This window comes from Myotis brandtii, unplaced genomic scaffold (genome assembly GCF_000412655.1).
Source record: "Myotis brandtii unplaced genomic scaffold, ASM41265v1 scaffold1120, whole genome shotgun sequence".
NCBI classification, from domain to species: Eukaryota; Metazoa; Chordata; class Mammalia; order Chiroptera; family Vespertilionidae; genus Myotis; species Myotis brandtii.
The window spans coordinates 151,861-170,232 of NW_005353839.1; the positions used below are offsets into that span (position 1 = coordinate 151,861).

At 41.8% G+C, this 18,372-nt stretch overlaps 1 protein-coding gene across 1 annotated transcript in view; it reads left to right on the forward strand.

Moving 5' to 3' along the window:
- Window positions 1-14,034, forward strand: part of CD48 (CD48 molecule) — a 20,991-nt gene extending 6,957 nt beyond the window's left edge. Inside the window, exons 2-4 of the mRNA XM_005857758.2 lie at window positions 2,060-2,368; window positions 11,434-11,700; window positions 13,751-14,034. Of these exons, the coding sequence (XP_005857820.1) occupies window positions 2,060-2,368; window positions 11,434-11,700; window positions 13,751-13,830 (656 nt within the window). The 3' untranslated portion in view covers window positions 13,831-14,034. The remainder of the gene's footprint in view (window positions 1-2,059; window positions 2,369-11,433; window positions 11,701-13,750) is intronic.
- Window positions 14,035-18,372: the final 4,338 nt, after the last annotated feature.

Sequence of the window (18,372 nt, forward strand, 5' to 3'; positions counted from 1 at the left end):
GTTGAGAAATATTATTCTGGTTTTGTGTGACAGTATATGAGATCAGAGTAACATAAGTCTTATTCCCCCTTTCCTCTACCATTAGCTTTTTTCTACTGTTCTTTCTCAACCTATACAGTCATGTGCTACATGTTGAGATGTGTCATTAGGCAACTTCATCATTGTGTGAACATCATGGAGTGCACTTACACAAACCTAGATGGCATAGCCTATTGCTCCTAGGCCACAAACCTATACAGCATGTTACTGTACTGAAACATATCTAAATATAAAAAAGGTAGAGTAAAAATACGGTATAAAAGATAGAAAATGGTACACCTGTCTAGGGCACTTTCCACGAATGAAGCTTGCAGGACTGCAAGCTGCTCTGGGTGAGTCAGTGAGTGAGTGGTAAAGTGAATGTGAAGACCTAGGACATTACTGCATACTACTGTAGACTTTATAAAAACTGTACCATTAGGCTACACTAAATTTATAAAACAACATGAGATTCAATTAAACACAAAATAATATGATGTGATCAATATATATGATATGAGGCTGTTGCAAATATAACATAGCATATTGTTTTACAGGAAACTTTTTTTTGTTAATCCTCACCTGAGGATATCTTTCCATTGATTTTTTTAGAGAGAGTGGAAGGGAGACAGAGAGAGAGAGAAACATTGATGTGAGATAGACACATGGATTGATTGCCTTCACACACAACCTGACCAGGGCCAGGGATTGAGCCTGCAACCAAGGTACATGCCCTTGACTGGAATCAAACCCAGGACACTTTAGTTCACAAGCTGACACTCTTTTCACTGAGCCAAACAGCTAGGGCTACAGGAGATTTTTTTATAAGTAGAGAGAGTACATGATAAAATAATGATAAAAATATGGTATAAAAATACATAAACAAGTAATCTTCACTTATTATTATTATCAAGAATTATGTACTGTACATAATTGTATGTGCTATACTTTCATACACCTGGCAGAGCAGTAGGCATGTTTACATCAGCATCACCACAAACATGTGAGTAATGGGTTATACTACAACATTTAGATGGCTATGTCTCACTAGTCGATAGAAATTTTTCCCATTATAATCTTACTAGAGGCCCAGTGCACAAAAATTCATGCACAGGTATGGTCCTTAGCAGCTGCCAGCTGCCAGCCAGGGCCTTCCTTTGTTCTGCACCGCCCCCTGGTCCATCAGCACAATCACAGCGATCGGTTGAACTCCCAGTCAGTTGAACTCCCACCTGAGGGGACAATTTGCATATTAGGCTTTTATATATATAGATGGGACCACTGCTGTATATGCAGTCCATCATTGACTGAAGTCAATGAATGTATATATGTACAGTATTTATTTCTCCCCACCTACAAAAAGAGTCAACAGACCTCCTTTTACCTTGCATCTTGTAGGTATCATTTTTTCTTTCTCCAATTTAACCACCTGAGTTTTTACAGCTGAGGTTTATACAATTTGGGGTACCTTCATGAAAGAAAGAACAAAACCGTATGTACAAACAAGAATAAAAATAAATTTAGTTAGAATAAGAAAAGAAATCCCAGGTATCACAAGTTTTAAAAAGCTTGCAAAGACTACCAGTATCACTAAAGCCAGACAAATAGCATAAAATTTGTGCTACTGAAATGTGTTCATGCTTTTTTTATACTTTGCCACTGATTAGCTCTGTCTCCTGTCCACTTTGAACCTTGTTTCTCTCCACACCTACTGCTGGGAAGCTAATCGAACCAGTAGGGAACACAAGCCCAGAGAGGAGATGGTTTGTCATTATTTTATTTGAAAAATCTACTGGGCCAACCTCAGTGTCCTTTTTCTTTATCGTCTGAGTTAGAACTAGATGGATTATAAGCAACATTTCCTGTCCCCAAGCCCACTTCCCAATCTCCAGCTTTCATTGAATTCCTGATCAGGGGTCCAGGGCCTGTGATAAAGACTATAGTCATGGTTGCAAGCAGAAATTCCTTCCTTCTTCCCTTACCTACCAGCCCAGGCATCTCTGCCTTCTCTAAGTTGGGTCTCACTCTGTCTCATTGGCAGGTCAATCAGCAGATCCAAAATTCGCGCTCTCTGGCAGCAATGTGAGTCTTCGAAGCTCCAATTTGCCTGAGAACTACCACCGTCTTGGTTGGTTTTACAATACCGACCTGAAAATTTTAGAATGGGAGACCAACCAGCCTAATCCTCACTACTTCGAAACTAAGTTTAAGGACAGGGTCACACTTGGTCGTCAAGATGGCGCACTTCACATCTATAATGTCCAGGAAGAAGACAGCAGCACCTACATCCTGAAGGTGTTGTTGAATTCTAGGTTTGAAGAGGAAAGGAGAATCCCACTGAAAGTGTTGGGTGAGTTTGGGGAACCCAAGGGCAAGTCCCCATTCTGGGCCCCTGGATGGGCCAGTGGGAGGCTTCCTGGTATCATGGGGGCTCTTGGGAGGAGGAGAGGAAAACCTCAGGACAGGCTTAATTTATTTCTCCTGAAGCCAATGCTACTTGGGAGGGAGCCTGGGCCAGCAGAGCCCAAACTGATAGCCTTGAGACATTAAACACCTCTTCTGATGTTAATGAGTGTAAGACTTGAAGAGAAGAAAAACAATAAAGGTGATTTCCTCTCTATTCTCTTCATGTTCTCCTGAGATCAGTTCTGAACTCATCTTAATAATATATTTGAACAAAGACTTTATCAGACTTAAGGAAAAAGATGGAAGAGATAAAGGATGGAGCAGGATATTAAGGAGAGTTTTTAATCTTTCTGAATGTACGGGCCAACAACTTCTCCTCACAGCTCCAGCTTAACCAGTATACATGGAATAAGGATTAGGACATTATACATGGAATCAGACATTCCTGGGTTAAAAACTCCGGCCACTTACTAATTATGTGACCTTGGAGAAAGATTTTAACATTGCTGTGCCCATATTAGGTAAATTTCTTTTGATGGTATTAATGTAAAAAAAAAAAAAACAACACACGCACATTCAAACCTGTAAAGAATTTTTGTGAGTTAAGGAGAGAATTTTTGTGAGTTTATTTGAGCGACATTTGCCGGGAAGCAGAATCTCAAGGTATTGAGATAATAATCCAGAGGATGGCAGTTTTTCACCTTGTTTTATACATTACAATCAAAGGAGGAGACGTAAGTGGGTCACATGAAATCCATTGATGATAGATTAGGGCTGTGGTCGGCAAACTGCGGCTCTTGAGCCACATGCGGCTCTTTGGCCTCTTGAGTGTGGCTCTTCCTAAGCCTTAGGAGTACCCTAATTAAGTTAATAACAATGTACCTACCTATATAGTTTAAGTTTAAAAAATTTGGCTCTCAAAAGAAATTTGAATCGTTGTACTGTTGATATTTGGCTCCATTGACTAATGAGTTTGCGGACCACTGGATTAGGGGGTGGGAGAAAGCACAGGGGGGAAGCCTCTGGGATTGGATAAAAAGGAAAATGATACACATGCTTCTTTTGCTTAGGTGGGTGCAGGATAGTTAACAGTCAACAATTAACTCAATGACAATGAGGGGATTTGTGATCTCCGCAGAGTGGTGCCTGGGCTTTGAGGGGTCTAGAAAAAGGGAAATTACATCGACATTCCAAGGATATGTTATCGTAGATGCAAAAAGACAATAGACTCAGTGATGGTAAATATTGACCTTTATCAGAATGTGACGACCCACCATACACTGCTTTTAGTTAACGTTTTAATTTCAGACCATCCTTTGTGGTTCCTTTAGGTCTTTGAGTTTGCAAAACCCCCATACAGGCCTCCCCTGAGCTAGTCAGGTTAGCATGTGGCCTTTTTTTCATACATAATGGCAAGTAAGAGAAACCAATTTGATGTACTTTTAGCAAAAAAATGAGAAATTATTTAAGAAACTAGGATTATTTAAATTAATTGAAGGACTTTGGAAGATTCAAGAAGGGCTGAAGGGGACGAAGACTGAGAACTAAGGCCAATTCAGACTCCCCAGCCGAAGGAATCTGTGGACTAGGCCTGTGGTTTCCTGACATTTACATGACTTATCTCTCCAAGTCTAGACTTTTTATCTTTCAGTTTCAATCTCAAGGGAGAAAAACTGGTTGTGCTGGGGAAGATGTAGCAGCCTCTTCTCCAAACCACCTCTTTGCCTTTGGACTTCTCTGGGGCCAGCAGCTCCCTGACCTGACAGGCCCAGGAACTCGGCGTAGCCAACTACCATGGGCTCTGTGTTAAACCAGCAGTTTGCAGAATAAGCTACACATGGAGGGCTTTTGGAGCATGAAGGAGGGTGAGGCAGTGGAGTTCATCTTTAAGAAGTCCACCAAAGGCTCTGGCCAGTGTGACTCGGCTGGTTGGAGTGTCATCCTGTACACCATGTGGTGGCAGGTTCGATTCCCCATCAGGGCACGTACCTAGGTTAGGGGTCGGGGTGCATATGTGAGGCAACTAGTTGATGTTCTTCTCTCACATCAATGTTTCTCTTTCTCTTTCTCTCTTCCTTCCTCTCTCTAAAAAAATATATTTTTTTAAATAATAAAAAAGGAAGTCCACCAACTACCTGGAATCTGAGTCACCAGCTCTGGTGGGGTGTCCTGTATTGGGAGTGAGAGGAGGCCAAGAGGGAAGAACATGCAGAAGTGCAGGTCAAAGGGACAGGTGCTCCAACTGTGGAGGTCTAGACCGTCATGCCAAGGAATGCAAGCTGCCACCCCAGCCCACAATGGGCCACTTCTGCCAGAGCATCGGCCATATGGTGACCTCCTGTCCACTGAAGGCCCAGCAGGGCCAGCCTACTTACAGGAGGAAGAGAAAGAGATCCGTAACTCTGATCTGTTCCGAGGCCCAGAATTGAGCCATAGTGTGCGTGGGGGATCCTTTGGTGATCAGGACGTGTCCAAGTGCAAGTGGAATGGAGAAAGTGGAAAGAGGGTGGGTAGGGGGCAGCTGGCACTGCTTGTATCTCAGCCTGGAGTCCACAGCATCACCCCTCTTCCCTCTTGGAGGGTGAGCAGGGAAGGGGGAGGTAAGGAACTCCAACCACGCTCTATCCAAATGCATGTGAGGGCTTTGGGGGACATCCCTCCCTGTACTCTGTCTGAGTCTTCAGCCCCAGAAGCTCCAGCGTTGAAAGTGACCTGGGTAGGGAAGTAGTTTTTCTTTTAAAGAAGGATATGTAATCATGCTATTTCTTGTGCCAGAGTGAAAACAGATTAAACAGGAGACCAGACTGATAGACCCACCCACAAAACACTCCATTCTGTGGGAGGGCATCCCAGGTAAGGCAGGGTTTTTCCTTTCTCTTCATAACCCACTCTTGGGATAGGGTTCTGAGAACTGTCCCAGGCAATGGGTTGTGATGATGGGCAAAAGGGGTGGTTGGGAAGCCAGTTGCGGACCAGCTACTCCTAAGCTCACTCCCATCCCCATTCTGGGCCAATACAACTTTATTTATTTGGTCCTGGTGTCCCACTTTTCCAGGTTGCCAACTGCACATGCTGTGGTGGATGACCTATCTCATGCACTTTAACTTTTTTTTTTTTGCTACTTTTTAAACTTTCAGGTGTTTTCTGTTTTGTTTTGTTTTTGAGAGAGAGAGAGAGAGAGAGAGAAAGGGAGAGAGAGAAACATTGATTGGACTCCCTCCTACATGTGCCTCCATTGGGAATCCAACCAGTGACCTTTTGGTGCATGGGACTACGCTCAACCAATTGAGCCACACCGGCCAGGGCCACTTTCAGGTTTCTTCTCCAATATTTATTTGTTTATTTATTTATTTATTTATTCTCACCTCAGGATATTTTTTCCATTGATTTTTAGTGAGTGGAAAGGAGAGAGAGAGAGAGAGAGAGAGAGACCGATATGAGAGAGACACATTGATTGGTTGCCTCCCGCATGCACCTTGATGGTGGCGGGGGATCAAACCTCCAACCCAAGTATGTGCCTTTGACTGGGAATCTAACCCAAGACCCTTTGGTGTGTGGGCTGATGTTCTAACCACTGAGAAACACAGGCCAGGGCTTAATTTTTTTTAAGCAAAGTAAGCTTCCTTTTTTTATTATTTTTTAATTTTTTAAATATATTTTTATTGATTTCAGAGAGAAAGAGAGAGGGGGAGAGAGATAGAAACATCAATGATGAGAGAGAATCACTGACTGGCTGCCTCCTGCACACCCCTTACTGGGAATGGAGCCCGCAATCCGGGCATATGCCCTTGACTGACATCAAACCTGGGACCCTCCAGTCCACAGGACAACACTCTACCACTGAGCCAAACCAGCCAGGGATTAAATTTTATTTTTTTTATTACAGTTTGCATTCAACACTTTCTTGTGTTAATTTCAGGTACAGCCCAGCAGATAGATATTTATATAGGTTAATAAGTGATGTTCCCTCTGATAATTCAAGTGCCCACCTGGCAACTTATATAGTTATTAACTATATTCCCTATGTTGTAACTACCAATTAGTACTTCTTAATCCATCACCTATTGTCCCCATCCCCAACATCCCTCCCGTCTAGCCTCTATCAGTTTGTTCTCTATATCTATAAGTGTGTTTCTATTTCATTTGCTCATTTATTTTGTTCTTTAGATTCCACATATGTGATATCATATGGTATTTGTCTTTCTCTGACTGATTTATTTCACTGAGCTTACTACCCTCTAGATCTATCCATGCTGTCACAAATGGTAAGATTTCATTCTATTTTATGGCCGAGTAATATTCCATCATGTATACTGTAAGTACCACAAATTTTTTATCCACTCATCTATTGATAGACACTTGGGTTGCTTCCATATCTTGGCTATTGTAAATGATAATGCAATAAACATAGGAGTGGATATATTCTTTCAAATTAGTGTTTTGGGTTTCTTTGAATGTATATCTAGAAGTGGAATTGCTGGGCCATAGTTCCATTTGTAATTTTTTGAGGAACCTCCGTACTGTTTTCTATAGTGGTTGCATTGGTCTGCATTCCTACCAATAGTGCATGAGGGTTCTCTTTACTCCAGATCCTCACCAACACTTGTTGTTTGTTGATATTTGATGATAGCTTTTCTGACAGGTGTAAGGTGGTATGTCATTGTGGTTTTGATTTGTATTTCTCCGATGATTAGTGATGTTGAGCATCTTTTCATATGTCTATTGGCCATCTGTATATCCTTTTTGGAGAAGTGAATATTCAGATCTTCTGCCCATGTTTTAATTGGATTGTTTTTCTGGTGTTAAGTTGTACGAGTTCTTTATAAATTTTAGATATTTACCCATCATCAGATGTACCATGGGTGAATACCTCCTCCCATTCAGTAAGTTGTCTTATCATTTTGTTGATAGTTTCCCTTGCTGTGAAAAACTTGTTAGTTTGATGTAGTCCCACTTTTTAATTTTTTAATGTCGTTCCCCTTATCTGAGGAGATATGTCATAAAAAAATATTGCTAGAGAAATGTTTGAAATTTTGCCTATGTTTTCTTCTAGGAGTTTCATAGTTTTGAATCCTACATTTAAGTCTTTAATCCATGGTGAGGTTATTCTTATGTATGATGTAAGAAGGTGATCTAGTTTCAGTTCTTTTGCATGTATCTGTCCAATTTTTTAAACACCAGTTATTGATTAAACTATCCTCTCTTTTTATTCTCCTTCCCCTGTTTCCTATTTTGGACCAGCTCTTCTGTCCTAAAAACTTGACTCCTCTTTTATCCACCCCCACAAAAAGCTCCCCCATTTAATGTCTCCCCGACTCTTTTTAATATATATATGTATGTGTATACATATATATTGATTTCAGAGAGGAAAGAAGAGGGAGAGAGAGATAGAAACATCATTGATGTTCCTATTTTGGACCAGGCTCTTCTGTCCTAAAAACTTGACTCCTCTTTGATCCACCCCCACAAAAAAGGTCCCCCATTTAATGTCTCCCCAACTCTTTTTAATATATATATGTATGTGTATACATATATATTGATTTCAGAGAGGAAAGGAGAGGGAGAGAGAGATAGAAACATCATTGATGAAAGAGAATCACTGATTGGCTGCCTCCTGCACGCCCCACACTGGGAATTGAGCCCACAACCCAGCATGTGCCCTGACCAGGAATGGAACCATGACCTCCTGGTTCATAAATCAACACTCAACCACTGAGCCACACAGGCTGGGCTCCCTAACTCTTAAGTGATATATATGCAAAAAGCCTGAAGAAGCTAAGAATACTCCATTCCTTGATCCCAATCTCCTGAGTCAAGACCATTTCTTGATACGTGATTAATGCCAAACACTTAGATTGCTGTGTGTAGATGGATCAAGAGTACTTTAATCTCTAACATTCGAGTAGAGAGGAGCAATGAGGGGGCCTTCCATTTTGAAAGTGGGGTTTGGAGGCCAAGAAAGGGAAGAGGAATGTATATCCAAGTCACTCAGGAACTTTTATGCAGGTTCAAGAAACTTATGTCAAAGTAGCCACAAGATAGTTCAGGAGACAGATGAATGTAACTCCATCTTTACTGCTGAAAACCAAAGCTCTGTGTGAAATCTTAACTTTATGGGGAGGGAGGGTAAGAAAGCATGTACCTGTATGTTCTTCCCCTGATCCCTCCCCCTCATTTTTGTCTGCAGGAGACTGAGCCTCCTTGGGCTTTGGTGACCCCATCATTGGGGACTGCTTATTTGATGGCTGATTTTGCTACGAATTAGCTAGCCATTTGCAATCTATCATTTGTAATATACATACTGACCCTTTCCCTGAGAAAATAAAATGGGTAAATAAAGGAGAGGAGAGGAGAGGAGAGGAGAGGAGAGGAGAGGAGAGGAGAGGAGAGAGCGACTGATTAACCCAACTTGGTTCAGGTATATGTACCTGATCTAAACATTAATGGCCAAAAGGGTTAGGTTATAAAGCAGAAACATGGTTCCTAGCCTTCTGGGGTAAGAAGTTAGAAGAGTCTGGACAAACATCCAAGAGAAGTGTGCACCTCAGAGCCTTGAGTTCCTCATCATAGTATAAGGATAATTATATCTACCTTTTAGGATGTTATAAAAATCAAAGTGTGTAATTTTTAAATGCTAAAATAGTGCAAATAAAAAGCATTGTATATATTTAGGTCCCACCAGCCAGATGGTCCCAGTTCTAAGAGACTAGATTCTTCTTCGACCCTTTCCCTGAGAAAATAAAATGGGTAAATAAAGGAGAGGAGAGGAGAGGAGAGGAGAGGAGAGGAGGACTGATTAACCCAACTTGGTTCAGGTATATGTACCTGATCTAAACATTAATGGCCAAAAGGGTTAGGTTATAAAGCAGAAACATGGTTCCTAGCCTTCTGGGGTAAGAAGTTAGAAGAGTCTGGACAAACATCCAAGAGAAGTGTGCACCTCAGAGCCTTGAGTTCCTCATCATAGTATAAGGATAATTATATCTACCTTTTAGGATGTTATAAAAATCAAAGTGTGTAATTTTTAAATGCTAAAATAGTGCAAATAAAAAGCATTGTATATATTTAGGTCCCACCAGCCAGATGGTCCCAGTTCTAAGAGACTAGATTCTTCTTGCTCACTTCCTCCATGTCACATGGCCTAAAAATTCAGGAGGTCCTGAGAACAGGAAATATTGAAAGTCTCTTATAGTGGTGTTTAGAAAAAACAACTCCAAATTTGTGTCATTTACCAATCTGTGTGGTAAATACTCCCACTACAGTCAATTCTAAGTTACTAATGGTTTCGCAACCAGCTTGCAAAATTTCTGAATATTTTAAAATCCACAATCTAGTTTGGCTTCAGTCCATCTGCCTGAAGATAAGACCCTCAAGATGTGTGTAGCAGAAGAATTGTCCTTTAGTCCCACCCAGGAATTTCTGGTAGCTCAAAGGGGGCATCTTGGAACCAGATTACCCCACCCGATTCAGTAAGTCCCTTCCACAAAGCGCCCAGGGCTGTGCTGCTCACCATGAGAAATGAGGAAGGTGTGTGCAAGACCACAGGAAATGGCGGAAGAATTGTATAAAAATTGCTCAGCTAAAGCATGCAGGGTGAGTTGAGCAATCTGAGAGATGATGTGTCGAGAGTTCAGGACACCAGCCTGGTAGAGCTCCCTCTGCCCCTCCACACACATACAACCCAGAGGCAAACTCTGACCTGGTCAATTCTCTGTCACATTTAAATCCTGTGACATCTGATTCTGCAGATGGTTTACCCTGGACCAGAACATAAAAAAGAGAGAGAGAATTTCAAGTAAAGTGACCCTAGTACAGGAAGGAGCAGATGCTGGGATTACCCTTTCGCCTGTGTGGCAGCAGGACCATAGCTGTGGTGATGACGTGACCTCCAGCATGCCTATAACACAGTCTGCAGAAAACCCCTTCCCGTGGACAGTGTCATTTAACAAATGAGGAGGAAATTCAAGCCAGCAATTATCTTGCCTAACGTCACTCCACCAGAGCCAAGTACAGGATCCAGGCTGGTCTCAGTTCAAAACTAGTGTTTTGTCCTTTCTATCTCATCGCTGCTCCATCCATCTACTCATTAGATACGTATAGAATACCTGCTATGTGCAGGCACTGCACGAGACACTGAGACAGCAAAGTGAACATTCACAGAGCTGTTGGTCACTGCGGACAGGTGCTGGGGTTACATAGGTTCTTCTCTGTAGCTCCGCCAGAGTCCAGAAAAGGGCTCTGCCATGTGCAGGGCAGAATCTCTTACCCCAGGACTCCTGCTGAATCTGAGTCCAAAAGTCTTTGAAGGACAGACAGTCCAAGATGTCAGCTAAGGGCCATTGCTAGAGAAAAGGCCCCGAGCAGTTCAAATAGTTGGGGCACCAACTCTGACTCCAGCAGATCTCTCTGCCAGCAATCTGCTGTTCTTTCTGGCCCACAGACGGTCATAAACCTGTTTTGTTTCTGAGTGCATAGCTCCTCCTCCTGAAGCTCTTTCAGTCTAAAGCAGTGGTTCTCAACCTTCCTAATGCCGCGACCCTTTAATACAGTTCCTCATGTTGTGGTGACCCCCAACCATAAAATTATTTCCGTTGCTACTTCATAACTGTAATTTTGCTACTGTTATGAATCGCAATGTAAATATCTGATCTGCAGGATGTATTTTCATTGTTACAAATTGAACATAATTAAAGCATAGTGATTAATCACAAAAACAATATGTAATTATATATGTGTTTTCCGATGGTCTTAGGCGACCCCTGTGAAAGGGTCGTTCGACCCCCAAAGGGGTCGCGACCCACAGGTTGAGAACCGCTGGCTAAAGCTTCCCAGAGGGCCAAGCTGCTCACTGGCTCCCTCTATAGGGGCTTCTGCTCTTTGACTCCAATTCCCACAGCACTTGTCACTCCTAGCTTCCTTTGTACAGTGTTGGCTAAACCTTCACAGCATAAATGCCTCCTAAATACATAAATCTAATGTCTCATCTTATAACATCCTCCTCCTCTTCAGATCCTGTACCTAAGCCTGACATAACAATTGAGAAGACACAGGAAATGAACAACAGCTGTTATCTGATCCTGTCATGTACGGCCCGGAATCAGTTTGTCAACTACACCTGGTATGGGGACTCAGGACGCATTTCAGAAGAGCTCCAGAGTGGTGTGCTTAATATCACCGTTATACCTCAAAACTACTCCAAGTTTTACAAATGCGAAGTCAGCAATCCTGTGAGCCACAACAGTGACACAGTCTACTTCATTTCCCCCTGTAAACTGGGTAAGAAATATTCCCAAGGGAGCTGAAGGTGGGTTCAGGGTCACTAGTTTTCTCTTGAATGAAGAAAGGTGTGGGGACCCTTTCAAATTCTCCTGGCACAGAATTTGATGGAGAATCCCAAAGGCATCTGGGAGACTCAGGTTCTACTCATGGCTCCGCTAACACCTCCCAGGGAACTCACCTCACTTTTGTGGAGATCAGTGTCCTTAGCTGCAACGGGCAGTTGCACAGGATGTCAACTCCTCGCCTTCTCTAACAATGCATGGTCCTGGAATCTGAGGCCAGGGTAATTGTAGGACGATCTGAGATATCAGGGTGACCAGAGAGAACAGGGCAAGTGGGAGAGTAGGCCACACATGGTTGAGCAGGCGCATTGAGGGGTTTCTGGTAGATAGTCTAAATCAACAACAGAAGAAGAGCCAAAGAGATGAGCATGAGGGAGAACAAGTAGTGAACAGGAGTGAGAGCCTTATCCTAAGGTAGAGACTCTCTGCTCTCCCCAGCTGCGTTCTCCTCGATGAATTTAAGCAGGCAAATTCTGGGTTTTATGCTGCAGATTCCTCCATCTCCTGGGAGAATCTATTCACTCACTTGAGCATCACTCCTGAATCCCTATCAAGCCTACACAGAACCCATAGTGGGGGAGCTAAGATTGGGTAGTAAGTCTATGGGTTTTGGAGTCAGACACCTGGGAATTAATTCTGGGAATGTCACTTACTAACTAAGCAAGTTACTTAGCTTCTCTAAGTCATGTTCCTCTTAAATAACAGACAAAATAATAGTTCTTATCTTGTGTTGTTGTAAGGATTGAATGAAACAATGTAAATGACCTAGCACAGTGCCTGATAAGTCTTCAGTGAATGGTAGCTAAATTAGGCAAAGTCCCTTCAAGTTTGGAGACACTAGGGGTTTGGGTATCCCTTTAATAAACATGAATTGCTATCACCAGCATTCAGGTCTCTCTTACTCTCTACACCCCTGAAATCACATCCGTGAATCCTGGTATACATATCTTTCTAGAATAACTCATCCCTGTGATGCCAACATTTACCTGAGATCCCTGTCATGCCCAGTCATCAGGGACCATGGCCCCCAAGGACATTGTTCTTTCATGGTCTTCTTGGACCCAGTCTACTTTCCCCCTATCTGTGCTGATTTCTCTATCTTTGCTGCTACAGGTGGACTATGGAAACTGTATGTTCTTTATTCTTCCTAAGTAACTGGTCATATGTCTTCTAGTCTCCTCATATTTTCTGCTTTTCTGTCACCTCAGACTCATGTGAAGTTTGGTGTCTGACCTTGAGACCATAAGTTGACTGTGCTGTTCCAACACTACCTTTACATCAACACCTTATCCTGAGATCCAGAAAAAGGAAGACACACAGTCCCTGTCCTTTATCAAATGAGGGTGACTGCTCATTTGCAGCAAGGATGAAAACAATAATACATACATTTTTTGAAAAGGTTAAACCTATCTTGTCACTTTTTAGCTGCCCAAATTATCCTAGAAAAGCATCCTTAATCTCTCTTCCCTATTTTATCACTCATTGTCTTTCCCTTATTATTTGTACTTCCTTCCTTCTCCTCCTGGCTGTCTCCTCTCCTCCTCTGTCTTTATTCCCTTCCCTCCCTGTCTCTCCCTTCTCCCTTTTTTTCCTTCTAGTTGGTACAAATGGTTAATGAGGTGGAGAAACAGGAAGAAGTAGTCCTTTCTTCCCTAAGGTCATCTGTGCATAGCATTAAATGGTCATCTGTCTATACCTGGAGCTCTGCCCTACTCAGTGCTGTCTGGTGGAGGAGAATGATTCTTTCCCAGGCTCACAGACCTGCAAGCACAGGACTCAGCTGAGCCAGTAATAGTTAATGGGTTTCTGCACTCTTTATACTTTAATCTGGGGAGGCTGAGCCAGTCTGGGATGAGGATGTCTCAGGCACAATGAGACTGGATTCAGGGAGGAAATACACTTTCTGGCTCCCATGTCCACACCCCCACCCTTTCTCAATGCAGTAATCAAGTCACCTAAGTATTGGGGTTTTCTTGCCCTTTCAGCCCGATCCTCTGGAGTAGCTTGGATTCCAGCGTGGCTCATGGTCATGGTACCCACCATTCTTGGCCTCCTATTGATCTGAGAGAAGCTCTTCTAACTCACGGGTGAAACTCGAAGACTGCAGGATCTTGCCTTCAACAGCAACCATGCTCTTAACCCGAGTAGAAGCTCTGGTTCTATGGGATGGAGACAGTGTTTTGAAGCACCCATAAAGAGTTTCAAATTAAATTTTTAAAAATCATGACTACAACCCAGCTGGCATGGCTCCAGTGGTTGCACATCGACCTATGAACCATGAAATCATGGTTTGATTCCCGGTCAGCGCACATGCCCAGGTTGCAGGTTCCATCCCCAGTAGGGGGCGTGCAGGAGGCAGCTGATCAGTGATGCTCCTTCATCATTGATGTTTCTATCTCTCCCTTCCTCTCTGAAATCAATAAAAGTATATTTTTTAAAAATCATGACTACAGTATGGTGATTACCAGAGAGAAAGAGTGGGGGGGGAGGTAAAAGAGGGGTAGAAATGCTGATGGAAGGAGACTTGACTTGGGGTGATGAACACACAATACAATATAGAGATGATGTATTATAGAATTGTGCACTTGAAACCTATATACCTTTATTAACCAATGCCACCCCAATAAGTTCTAACAAAATAGATCCAGAGACATAGAACCATGGAACAAACTGATGAATTTCAGAGGGAAGGCGAGGGAGGGGGAAAGATTAACTGGGGAACTTATATGCATATATGCACAGCCCATGGGCACAGACAATGTGTGGTGAAGGCTTGGGAGAGGCAGGTGTTGGGGAAAGGAGGTCAATGGGGGGAAAAATACAAAGAAGACATCTGTAATGCTTTCAATAATAAAGATACATTTTTTAAAGTAATAAATAAGTAATAAAAAAGAGAAAAATAGTTGAATTTCACAATTCAGTTTTTTAGACCTTCCATAATAGTATGTTGAAGTGGTGTATTTACATCTACAGATTAATAAATAAATACTTGCAAGAAGAAGTACATCAAGGCTGGTGAAGGGGCAGAGACGTGGGGTAGAATTGTGGAACCGGCTTGTCCCACACCCACGTGTGGCGGTTTAAAATCAGGAGGGGTATCTTGGCTATGGAGGTTTCCCTGAGTAACAGGGGGTCCCTGTCCCATACCAGGCTCCCAGTCCAGTGTTCCAGTGTTGGGAAGAGAAGCCCCCACAACTTCTGGCTGTAAAAACCAGTGGGGATTGTGGCTGAGGAACACAGAGGCTGTGGGAGTCCTAGGCCATTCCTCTTAAAGGGACTTACTCAGATTCACTCCCTCTGAGCTCCAGCACTGGGCCAATTTGAAAGGACCTTGGGACATTCACAGAGGAACTGTTTTGTCTGGAATCAGGGCAAAAGCTGGAGGGGCAGGTTTCTCCCAGACAGAAGTGCTGGCAGAGGCTAGTGTTCTTTTGTTGAGCCCTCCCTGCCACTGAGCTGACCGGCTGCATCATATCTGAATCTCCATCGACCTGGATCACCCTTTCCCCCAACCCTGGTGATTCCCTGAGACCCTGCCCCTCTCTACTAGCAGGCTTATCACATCATTTCCAGTGGCTTTTCCATACAACTGGCCTCTATTGCCTCATGCTTTAGACTTTCCTAAAATCTCTCAAACAAGTATCAGCCTGGAACTAGCAGCAACCCAACCTGGTTTACAATGTGGCCTCTCCTGGGCACTTCTGAGCTCAACACAAGTAGCAGACATCTGCAGATTGCTTTGTAGCTCATGCTGGGTGGCCCTGGGCAGGGAACAGGCAAAGGCTGACCTTGAACCACTTGGGAGGCCCCAGAGCCAGTGCATCCAGTAGTCAGCTTCAGCCACGCTGGATTACACCCCTACCACCTCCACAAGTGACACACTCAAGGGTTGGACTCAGTGAGCACCAAAGCTCCACTAAAGGAAGTCCTGTTCCATAAGGTGAGCTCCTGCATAGCAACATTTCAGTTGTAGTCACAGCCGATCCTTACAAGCAATTGGCCTGGGGGGCTCAATCCTTCCCAGTGATGTCAAAGTAAATCAAGGCTCAACTACAATAGGACGGTGCACACAGCTTACACAGAGGCACAACTGGAGTGCCCAGCTCAGGTAACTAGGGAAGCTGAGCCACTGGGCCCTTCAGGACACCTACTACACAAGGTGACTCTACCACGTCTGGGAGACATAGCAGATCTACCTAAAACATAGAAACAAACACAGGGAAGCAGAAAAAATGGGGAGACAAAGAAACATGTCACAAATGAAAAAAAAAAAAAAAACCAGGAAAATATCCAGAAAAAAAAAAAACCCTGATCAGTGATTCTCCTTCATCATTGATGTTTCTATCTCTCCCTTCCTCTCTGAAATCAATAAAAGTATATTTTTTAAAAATCATGACTACAGTATGGTGATTACCAGAGAGAAAGAGTGGGGGGGGGGTAAAAGAGGGGTAGAAATGCTGATGGAAGGAGACTTGACTTGGGGTGGTGAACACACAATACAATATAGAGATGATGTATTATAGAATTGTGCACTTGAAACCTATATACCTTTATTAACCAATGCCACCCCAATAAGTTCTAACAAAATAGATCCAGAGACATAGGACCATGGAACAAACTACTGATGAATTTCAGAGGGAAGGCGAGGGAGGGGGAAAGATTAACTGGGGAACTTATATGCATATATGCACAGCCCATGGGCACAGACAATGTGTGGTGAAGGCTTGGGAGAGGCAGGTGTTGGGGAAAGGAGGTCAATGGGGGGAAAAACACAAAGAAGACATCTGTAATGCTTTTAATAATAAAGATATATTTTTAAAAATGACAACACTTCTAAAATGTCATGTAATAGTTTTCATTTCAATTTGGGAATGAAAGGGAAGGAAAGTATGTCTTATCTTAATTAGACCAAAGTGAATTGGACACGATACTGTTTTGGTTAAAAAAGAAAAAAACAACAAGCAGCTACAATTGGGGGAACAAATATTATTCCTTTCGGACATAATATTTGAACGATTCTTGGTATTTCCTCTTTTTAGGAGGAGGAAGAAGAAGAAGAAAACAGGATGTCTGAAGAAGCAGAAAGACACTACCAACAGAATAAGCTGCAGGCTGATTCCATTGTTCAGACAGATCAACCAGAAACAGTGGTGTCCAGTTCATTTGTGAATCTCAATTTTGAAATGGAGGGAGAGTGTGAAGTATTTACAGAAAACAAACAAAATCCAGTCTCTGTCCCACCATAGAATGCAACGACTCTCAGACTTCAAACTCTAAGGTGGTTTTTATACCAGGAACTTTCACATTCTCTATTCAGTGGGATTTAATACAGTTATTTATATTTTAAATTATCTATAAAGGGAAAACTCTTTATTCTTGGGCTCTATCTAGCAAAAGTCAGATCTGAAATTTGGATATTTGTACTATGCTTTTACTGTGTGTCAAATTAGTGTTTTGGTTTTAAAATGATCTTTATAAAAATGTTAAGGACATTTTAGAGCCCTAACTGCCAATTAAGAAGAGTTAATTATCATGCTTGTCTGTTATTTGTGTTTGTACAAAAAAAATGGGTCAAGTTGCTGATTAAGGCTAGAGTTGATATTCCTAATCTCAAATGAAAAAGGATTTTCCCTGATTTTTTCATGCTCTTATTCATATATCTAACCATTAACTTCATACTAAAGATGATTCACTGAGTAATAAAAGGAGTAAGATAAAAGCACTTTGAATTTTCTTTCCTTGAGAATAACTTTACTTTATGGAAAGGTGATTGAGTCTGTAACACCAAATAAGATGGTTTTTTTTTTCTTTTTTAAATATTTTTATGGATTTATGGTGTGATTCATGGCATATGATGGCAATCTTTTTAGTAATGGGCCTATACTACATAATTTAGTGCTTAAAGGATTAGTTATCAGATTATGTAATTAATGTCACCATAAGTTACAGTTTACCAATAGCTCTAAAACATGCTAACCTAACATCTTCCCTCCAACTTTTTTTTAACTTCTAATTTGAGTTAGTACTTCCAACTCAGATATTTGGTTATTCAGTGAAGGCATGCATATCTAAAGGTGATCTGAATCTTTTCTCCTTAGAGGTAATATATCTAACAAAAACTAGAAACTTGTCTGATTATAGTAGAAGGAAGATAATGACCTATGAAGATTTTGTGCTTCTTGAATTTTATTTTCTTTACTTGTCTAACAGTGGCCAGTTTGTAATGTTTACATAGTTAAACACTGTGCCTTAAATTTTTATATTTTTATTTATGCAAACTATAAAATTTCCCATAAATGCATTAAATGGTTTTGTCTTATTTTTAAGCCTTTCAGTTTTTCTTCCTTTCAATCCTTTTAATATTTACTGTCCCCTGTGGATCATAGTTTGTGATATTCTATCTTTTTCTAATCTTTCATCTCATAAAAACTAGACATAATATAATTGAGAACCCTTACAATGAGTTAAATTCTCTAACAATAATCCTTAACAAACTGAAGTTTTATAAAAGGTAACCCTGGTACTGGTTAATAAAACTAGACAGATTTTTTTATACCAATGATTTTACACTTGATCTTAGCCAAAAGGCCGAGAAGCGATATATATA